Genomic DNA, 10777 nt, shown 5'->3' on the forward strand with positions numbered 1-10777 from the left:
AAAATAATTAATTATTATCTTTATAAGAAAATTATATTATTAAACCAAATATAAACTACTTCGTTATTGTATCTAAATTAAATTATAATTAAAAATTGAATTAAAAAAGTACACAAAAAATGAGGAATTTTAAATAGTTAATTTGATTTGAATATCGATATATTTTTGTTATGCATAAAGTACTGTATATTGATGTATATTACTTAAAATTGAAGATTACAAGTAATTATACATAAGTACAACTAATTAAAACTCGATGTTTGAATTCGTATAAATAACTGCAGATAAACATAATCAAATAGAGGATGAACATCTCAATTTAAAATATAAAAAACCTAAGATATAATTAGAATAATTATCGAGTTCAAACAAAATAAATAATAAAAAATTATATTATTAAACGAAATATAAATTACTTCGTTATTGTACATAAATTAAATTATAAAAAAATTGAATTAAAAAATTACACAAAAAATGAGGAATTTCAAATAATTAATTTGATACTAATATCGATATATTTTTGTCAAATTTTTATGATATATTCAAACATATATTTTATTCAAAAATAAAAACATCATCGATTTCTCAAAATCATATGAAGCCATATTATAACATCAGATGAGATAAAGAATAAAATGAAATATTAAAATCACGATGTATCTCGCTGCATTGCGCGAGTACGCTTCTAGTAACATATAACGTATTTGGTCATAGTGGGTCTGTATGATGTATATGCAGTATATAGTGTGCAAATTATGTATAACATGGCAACTAGGGAGTAGGGAGCAAACTATGTATGCAGATATTAATGTGAGATAGCGATTAATGGACGTGATGATTAAAGCTACCGAGACCATCATGCTTGCCAGATTTCTCGAGCCCTCTCGGGGCCTCACCCTCCTAGCCACGGTGGTTGCTTTCTCATTTGAGTATGTTCGTATATTTGTTTGTTTTCGTTTGTTTAGTATTTAAATGAATGAACATAAACAAACACGAACAATAATGTTTTTTAATAAACGAACATCAACACCAAAAATTTTGTTCGTTTACCATTTATGTTCGTTCGTTTGTTCTGTTAAATAAATCAATAATCCATAAAACTAATATGTAATCAATACTCAACCATTTTGTAGCAAATCCAGTAATACTAACAACTCCATTTCATATAATATTTTTACATACACCTAACAATATGTTACAAAGAAAACAAAAATTAATGGAGGACTGAGGCTGTTAAAGAAGGGGNCTAACAACTCCATTTAATATAATATTTTTACATACACCTAACAATATGTTACAAAGAAAACAAAAATTAATGGAGGACTGAGGCTTTTAAAGAGGTTGGGGGGGAGTGGGGTCTTGAGATTTGAGTAGGGGTATTTTTCCATTATTTGATGTGATTGTTGAGCCTTAATTGATATGTATATTAAATAATTATATTACTATTTATGTTCTTCATATATATATATATAGTTTGTTTCAAATGCAACCCATCATATTTGTACAATCAATACAACCTAATAAATTGAAATATTTATGAAAATGATGAGAGTTTATTTATTATGATTTAAATATTTATGCAAGATGAACAAGGTTCATTAATTATGACCAATACTTTATATTAGGAAATAATCAAAACTTTTATGAAATACATATTCATCAATTTAAATGGACGGTTGAGATTGAGTTGTACAAATGTAAAAGGTTGTATAATAATTCACCTATATATATATATATATATATATATATATATATGCAAATTAAGAAAATTAATTGAATGTGATATACTTAAATTTTAAGAAGCATAAATAAGTATACCAAATCGTTGATGATGAAAAATAATTATGAATAGACAGAGAAAACAACATATCCAAGATTAGGATAATATTTTAATGTACCAAAGTATCATCCTGATCAACCCTACTAACCCGTACTGTTAGAGTTGGGTTGGATTCCACTTTGGTTTGGGTTGGATTTAGTTGAGATTTTTTAAACTGCAAACATTATGTTGAGTTGTTCAAATGTCTTCAACTTGATCAATTCAACCCATAAACACTCCTAATTTTAAAGCCGGTCAATTGGGATAAAGAGAGTGTTTTCTTGAGATTCGAGTAGGGGCCTTTTCCCATCAATTAAAGGCTACGTCTACCACTAGGAATTAGATCAACGACAAAGTGTTGTAGAATTATAGCAATCGATCAAAACTCGCGTCAATAATCGATTCGGATAGGCTTGGCTCAAACTCGAACTCGACTTGATAAATTAATGATTCGAATCAAACTACCCAATGCTTGACTCGAAAGGCTCGTGAGATACTAGATTTTTTTTATCTATAATTAGTTTTAAAATATACTATGTATAATATAATGCAATAAAAATGTCCTATATTTTTAGATATTTATATAATATTGTGCATTTTTAACTACAAAAACTAATCAATATTTTTAAAAAAAATCATAATTAAAAAAGACAAAAAAATACATATAGAAGTATTGGTGAAATTGTCCCACATTGGAAGATAGATAGTAAAAGAAGGATGAAGAGGTATTATAAAAAATGAGGTATGTGATTGAAGTTCATAAATTTGCCTATTTGATGAAGTTTGAGGTGGATCATTTTAGTTTTTAAAAATTTAAGAGATCACCTTTTAAGTTTTATAATTTATATAAGAGAAGACCCTAAAATTTCATAAATTTCAACGAGTGAGCTTGATTCGAGTTTCACTTCAAGCTTGATTCGAATTCAACTTCGACTTCGAGTTTGGTTCAAGCTTTAAACCAGTTCGAGTTTAAAAAATTGCAATCGAGTTCGAATAGAGTTTAGATTTTTAATTACTCGTGAGTTTTCGAGTCGAGTTCGAGCTTGAGAAATGGTTATCGAGTTCGAGTCGAGTATATTGATATTCGAGCTCGACTTGCATCATTTCCACCCCTATTTATGGTAGTGAAAATAAATAGACTTTATTTCAGAAATGAATTTACGCTAAATAGACTATTCTTTAAAATATGGTCCTAATATTTTAGTACGAAACCCGGTTCAAGATTGGTTTTGAACCCATTGGGCTTGAGACCGGTTGCATCCAATAGTGAGCTTCATCCAATCATTTTTTTATGCAAGATAAATAACTAAATACAAATATCCATATCTAATAACTTGTATTGCAATAAAATTTAAACCTACTATTTTGTAGTAATGGAAATCAAAAATATTAATTTCATTTTTCATAGCGTAAAATTCTTTGATCCAAACAAAAACAAACACGTCACTATTATATATCATCAACATATGTCTATTTGTACTTCCTAAAATCGAGATGTTGTGTGAAAGACAGATATCAAGATGCTATGTGAAAGGCAGAAATCGAACACTACAACGATGAGAAGATGAAATCGAAGACGGGATGCCGAGCGTGAATCGGTGGAGGAAGGAGGCGGGTTAGGGCAATTGAAAATTTGAGCCCAATTTTACAAAAATCAAACAATAGCCACAAAATAACTGACTGCACATATCTGGAAAAAAAAACCCACCAGTACCCAAATCATAAAAAAACAAGCAGCAATGGTCACCACGATGAGATGACGACGACGAAAAGATGAGAGGCAGGAAGCAAGCATTCAGCTTATAGCTTGGCCATTTTCTATTAACAAACATTATTAAATTTTATTTAATTTCAACCTTCACTAGTGTGAAACCTGAAATGGAGTTTATACAAATGCAATTGATGGAGATGATTCAGATGCAATTATTAGAACTTGGTGGCTGGATTGACTATAACTTTGATCTAACAATCCCCTAATACATAGAACCGATAGCTAGTTTCATCAAAATACAACACGTTTCTCTACATTGAATACATAGTAGAAACCCTAATTTTAGATAGACCAACCAAATAGCAAAATAACTTCACCACAATGTAATCAAAAGTCAGATGAGATATATCGAGTAATCAACTATATTATATCAGAAACAAAAAGCCAACTTGTAGTTGTCAATTTATAATACATTTGTGATTAACATCTCATTTGATTGCTCAAACAAAAATACCTTATAAGTAAAATGTTCTAGAAGACGGAACATGTAAAGGAAGATCGAGTGAGATGGGATAATATCTGACTGGTTTAAAATGAACGTGACTATTGATTTTGTCGTATATTTGATATGATTAAAATATAATATTTCTTATTGTACATCATAGGTTTGATAAGTTGACTTAAACAAGATAAAAATATTAAAATGATTCTAAAATATTATTTAATATTTTTCATCGTATAATAATTATAAATTACACACATCACCTTAGTATTTAAATAATTTTACAAAAGTTAAAAAGAATTTTATTTATAAAAAATACAACACTTATATCTTATAAATAATTTTAATTGTAAAATGTTCCACATTTTCTTACTAATATGTATATCTTACATATGTAAATCCTATTCATACAACGCACAAACACACAGGTTTGATACCTTATATACAAAGCCACACACGGAGCAATAACGAGTGTCGCACATCAATTGTGGACGGCTCTAATATCTGAAAGGAAATACGACAGTATTGATTGGTTTTCCCTTACATATCTATTGCTATGAAATATATGACGAAACTTTTTGAGACGTTAAAAATATGATTTCTTTACATTCTAGGATAAATCCTCGTGAAGCGATAATAGAGTTTATCTAAGTAAATGTACTTTAAGGGCCATTTATTATCAAAAACATTTTTTTATATTGTATTTACATTTACTAGCGTTTTAAAGAAATATTATTGCATCAAGAATCAAAATAAACTAATTCTATAATGATATATTGTACAAAGTTCAAAAATAAATAATTTAAGATTTTTATTATGTTATTTTTTGAATCGTAGATTTCAATGATATCATTTTTTCGTCAAGGAATTGTGAAATCTTTTTTTTCGCTAAGGTATATGATACAATATTTATAATTATATTGATGTTATCAACTAATGTTACAAATATAAATCAATGAATATAATGGTTAGTTTGATGAATTTTTTTTTAGGTTCAATTGACACTATAATATTAAATAATTATTCCACTTCTAATAACAATAACAAAGGTATTCAATTTTCAAAATTAATTGTTGAGTCATTGAATTAACAATTATTGATTCCTAAGATTGTTGTCATTAAAGTTGTAATATCATTCCTTGTACATCTTAGTATAAATCTTAGTATAAATCTATGATTGAAGTAACAATTATATATTAAGCTAAATAGTCATAAAATTTGGATGATAAAAAATGTCTAAATGGTTTTGCCAAACCTTATTATATTGTAGTCGCATACAATTCAAACAAAATAAAAGGGAAACATGTTTTCATCAAATATAAGTTGCTTAAAGTTTATGGAACATCAAATGAGCTCCAAACTCAGGTTGAAGAGTTAAGATGGTATGCGGAGAATGAGAGTATGACGGAGATAGATTANACATCACCTTAGTATTTAAATAATTTTACAAAAGTCAAAATGAATTTTATTTATAAAAAATACAATACTTATATCTTATCAATAATTTTAATTGTAAAATCTAATATTCATATTCCACATTTTCTTACTAATATGTATATAAAGCCACACAGGGAGCAATAACCAGTGTCGCACAAACACACAGGTCTGTATATACAAAGCCACACAGGGAGCAATAACCAGTGTCGCACATCAATTGTGGATGACTCTAATATTGGAATGGATATATATACAAAAGAAAGTAGATCGAATGTGGGAGGGCTAAATCAAGAATCATACTTTCGACATAATGGAGAACAATGATTTCCACATCAATAAGGGACTTGGTTTGTCTTCGATAACCATGCTTGAAAACGGTAGGCTTGTGTGAGTTCATTATGACAAAAGGCGTCTTCGATGAGTCCATGGGTAGATAGTGCTCTATGATAGCACCCCTAATGAATAAGGTCCAAAAGCGAGGAAATATGACACTGTTGATTGGTTATCCCTTTTGCGTATCTATTACTATGAAATATATGACGAAACTTTTTGAGACGTTAAAAATATGATGTCCTTACATTCTAGGATAAATCCTCATGAAGCGATAATAGAGTTTATCTAAGTAAATGTACTTTAAGGGCCATGGATATAGGCATATTTTACATCCCATAAAGGATTTTACGATCTCATATGTGATAAAGGATGTAAAATTGCATTTATATAAATATACTTATTGCTCTTGTTATTTCCTTTTTGGTTCAGATTATTGAATTCACTATACATTTTTCATCGGTGGTCAAGTATATGATGAACGTCAAATTGTTCTTGGCACTTGTTCGTTCCCTCTCTTCACATTAGACAAGGGCAGTGATAATATTTTTATTTTGTTTATTTGAAAGTGTTAATATTTATGTTTTTATTATCAAAAACATATTTTTATATTGTATTTACATTTACTCGCGTTTTAAAGAAATATTATTGCATCAAGAATCAAAATAAACTAATTCTATAGTGATATTATTGTAAAAAGTTCAAAAATAAATAATTTAAGATTTTTATTATGTTATTTTTTGAATCGTAGATTTCAATGACATTATTTTTTCGTCAAAGAATTGTGAAATCTTTTTTCCGCGAAGGTATATGATACAATATTTATAGATATAAATCAATGAATATAATGGTTAGTTTGATGATTTTTTTTTTTAAGTTTCAATTGACACTATAATATTAAATAATTATTCCACTTCTAATAACAATAACAAAGATATTCAATTTTCAAATTTAATTGTTGAGTCATTGAATTAACAATTATTGATACTAAGATTGTTGTCATTAAAGTTGTAATATCAATAAGCTGCAAACATTCCTTGTACATCTTAGTATAAATCTATGATCGAAGTAACAATTATATATTAAGCCAAATAGTCATAAAATTTGGATGATAAAAATGTCTAAATGGTTTTGTCAAACCTTATTATATTATACTCGCATACAATTCAATCAAAATAAAAGGGAAACATGTTTTCATCAAATATAATTTGCTTAAAGTTTATGGAACATCAAATGAGCTCCAAACTCAGGTTGAAGAGTTAAGATGGTATGCGGAGAATGAGAGTATGACGGAGATAGATTAAAGCTAAAGTTTTGTAGAATCATAGCAAGTGTCATTTTTGCTTCAAGGAAAGCAAAATTTTGTCCAACACATATACGTGGCCCCCCACCGAATGGAAAGTATGATGATTGTCCCTTGGTTGCTTTCGACACACCTTCGGAAAATCTCTCAGGGTTGAACTCCTTCACATCATCCCCCCATGTCTCCTCGTCATGGTGCATCAGCAACATGTGTAAAAAGACGTAAGTTCCCGCTGGTAAAACTATGTTTCCTAATTTGGTGTCTTCATTTACCGTTCTTCCTAGTGTTGCCACTGACGGATATAACCGAAGAACCTCATTGAAGATCATGTTAAGCTGTGAAAAAGAACAATTAAAATACAATAAAAAGTAACAATAATAAGAGGACGTTTCTTTGATATATCGATAAGCTTACAATTTTAAGACAACTTAATCCATCGATATTCGGTTTTTCCTTCCCAAAGACGAGTGAAACTTCGTCTCTTGCACGTGCTTGCCAATTTGTGTGTTGACCCAACAAGACCATAGTCCAAACAAGCAAATTTCCTGTGGTCTCTTGTCCAGCGATGTAAAAAAACTTGCACTCTTCTATGATTTCCTTGATGCTTAATCCAGAATTACTACTTCCATGTTTTTTGATTTCTTTGGAATTCGAATCCAAGAGCACACCCAACAAGTCATCTTTACTATTTTCCCCAGCTTTCATAGCGATCATTCTTTTATCAATGATACTCGTTATCAAAGCATTCATTTCTCTGTCTATTTCCTTTATCCTGTTATTTCTTTTTGTTGGCAATAAGCTACAAAGTTAAGTTTGATTATTAGTAAATAATAATTCTTCCTTGCCGAATATTAGGGGCACCCAACTTTGATAGTCGAATAAAAACAATTAATGGTGAAAATATAAAGTTGCATGCTTTTCAATGGAAAATATATGGTGATAGATGCATATACCTGCACATTTTGGTAATTGAAAAGATATAATATATATATATATATATATATATATATATATATATATATATATATATAGGGGTAATTAGTTTGTGATAACTGTGAGATCCAATTTCAATAACAACTCAATGGATAAATTAGGAAACTAATATTTTTGGTAATTTGACTTAAAATTATAATTAAAACACATTTTAGGTATTGTAAATTTGTTATCTCTCCTCTCTCTCTCCTACCTTCGGCCTCCAACGAACACCATGTGATACCCTGAATACACCAAGATACACAATGTGATACCCAAAATACATACAATGTGATACTCAAAACATTTAAACACACCAAGTAAACTTTGGTACCACTGTGATACCAACTGGTGGTACCACTGTAATACCAGGTGTCGGGAATGCTCACATGTAGATGTTTAATGGTCGATCATTGAATACGATGTCTTGGTAAGACAAGATGACCGGAGGAGGTCACCGGAGTGGTGGTGGGTGCCGGAAAAGGCCATTGGATTTGGTCCTTATGTGTCCGTGTGTGCGTGTATATATACATATGTTAAAATAATTAAATTAATTAAAGTAAATTGATTAATCAACACAATTTACTAATTTACCCTTTGTTTGATTTTAGTAAATAACATTAATTATCTAAAATTATTGGCTCATATTAGACCTCACAGTTACCACAAACTATCTAGTTCTCATTTCATTAGGCCTATATATATATATATATATTCGAACCATTTTGATTTTTTTTTGTTGAAGAAAAAATAACATATAAAATTTTTGTTAAAAAACACTCACTTTGATCCCGGAATATAGATGGACTGTATAGTCTCTAGAACTAAGCCCAATAGTTCTTGTTGCAGTTCAAATATTCTTTTCCCTTCCTCAAAACTACTACCAAATGCTGTACGTGAAATCACATCACGTGTCAATGTTTGGAGGTAAGGACACACATCCACTTCGCACGAACCTTCATTTTGTAACCTTTCTTCCCATTTCTTTATCATCTCAGAACAACTCATATAAAATTCGGGCACCATATGCTATCAAAAAGTAATTGTTATAGTTTTCAAGTTTAAGCAAGAAAGGTCGGATTTATGATACCATTAACTTTCATGTTGTAATACGTAAGGCAAGAAGAACAAACCTTGAGCTTCTCGACATGAAAAGCTGGATTGATGATTTTTCTATGTTTCATCCATYGATCACCTTCAGTGGCTACTATACCTTTAMCAAGAAACTTTTTAAATGGATGTCCTCCGGTCTGCTTCGAAAATTTATTGTAATTAGCTAATATCTCCTTTATCATAGTCGATTCAGTAATATGCACACAAGGTCTCGGCCCCAACCATGTGAAGGCACAATTCTTGCCTATACAATTAAAAAGTATTATTTATGGTCATGTAAATTAAACGATCGTAATTGAAAGCAAGGTGACAAATGTACTAAGAATTTTAGGAAGAAGTCATTTTATTTTACTGTTTTGGATATGTAATTATGCTAGCTATGTGTATTTTTGATTTATAAGTTTTCTTAATAAAAGGGTATTTTAATCAGATATTTCAATTATCCATCAAAAAAATTTCAAAATCAAACTTGCATTTAGTGAAACTTATATAGTAATTTATAAAAGCTTCTTGTTTCTTAGTTTTAACCAAAATCATAAAATGATAACCGTAATGCGTCCGAGATAAGTTTTATGTATTATTAGATAACTTACTATACAAAACACAAATATAAAACTTAAGGTCAATTCTTAGAAAATAAATAATCGGAGAAGTTATCATCATAAGTAACAAAAATCAGGAAAAAAAAAAAGCAAGAACTTGTACCGTAAGTATTGATGGTTTTATGAACGAAAGGTTGGATCCGAGTAACTATATCGTTCGTAATATTGATCATGGGTCCAGATTTTTTGGCCTCCTTTGCCATCTTCACCATCTCTTTCATGTCTCCAAAAAAAAACTTGTAGGAGCTTCCCTTCAGCCCTTGCTCTCTTAGATACTTCTCCATCTTTTTTGGTTTCAACCAAACCCAATTCACAAATCTCCACCCATACCAGACGACTAGTACAATTACTACTATTCCAACACCACATCCTGTTACACTTACTTTCATGTTGGAGATAGTATGCACGATATAGTAGTCTGAATCTTGTGAATGTGGGAATTGAATAAGAAATTAAGGGATATTTATCTTTGTATAATGTTCACTTTAGCTACCCTTACTTTTGAGTCACTTACAATTATGCCTTGTTCTTTGTTTTCTTTTTCATTGGAGCCCACATATTATCGAAGCAAGTAGATCGAGCACACACCATACATGACCCACTTGCCGGCTTAAAAATAGGATCAAATTGTATTATAATGGAACATAAATGTTGTTTTATGTATATATTAAAAAAATAAACGTGTTTTTTGTTCTCTTATTTATTTATTTATTAAAAAATAAATTTTACTGTCTTTTTTTTATCGGAACTCAACTCTTTATATATTTTGTTTTATAGTTCTCTTCTAATATTATTAACAATAAAGAAAATTCAAGTTAAAACAATAAAAAATTTGAAAATGTAAAAATACATCTTAATTATTTGAATATAATTAATCCAAATGATATGATTAACGTATCTATACTATATTATAAAGCATTTGGCTAAAACTCTTAAAAACTCTTAAACTCTTAAAAACTCTTAAAGTCATTCATCCCTATCCGATTTC

At 29.4% G+C, this 10777-nt stretch overlaps 1 protein-coding gene across 1 annotated transcript; it reads right to left on the minus strand.

Annotated features, from left to right (window-relative positions):
• Positions 1-6917: 6917 nt before the first annotated feature.
• LOC112525151 (cytochrome P450 CYP72A219-like) lies at positions 6918-10194 on the minus strand. The gene is made up of 5 exons (XM_025135135.1): positions 9893-10194; positions 9208-9431; positions 8859-9103; positions 7517-7901; positions 6918-7437 (listed from the first exon to the last, which is right to left on the minus strand). The coding sequence occupies exons 1-5, from the start codon at positions 10176-10178 to the stop codon at positions 7012-7014; spliced, it is 1566 nt and encodes a 521-aa protein (XP_024990903.1). The 5' UTR covers positions 10179-10194; the 3' UTR covers positions 6918-7011.
• Between the last annotated feature and the right edge of the window lie 583 nt (positions 10195-10777).

The sequence above is a fragment of the Cynara cardunculus genome (assembly GCF_001531365.2).
Source record: "Cynara cardunculus var. scolymus isolate 2C chromosome LG 13, CcrdV1, whole genome shotgun sequence".
Taxonomy (NCBI): domain Eukaryota; kingdom Viridiplantae; phylum Streptophyta; class Magnoliopsida; order Asterales; family Asteraceae; genus Cynara; species Cynara cardunculus.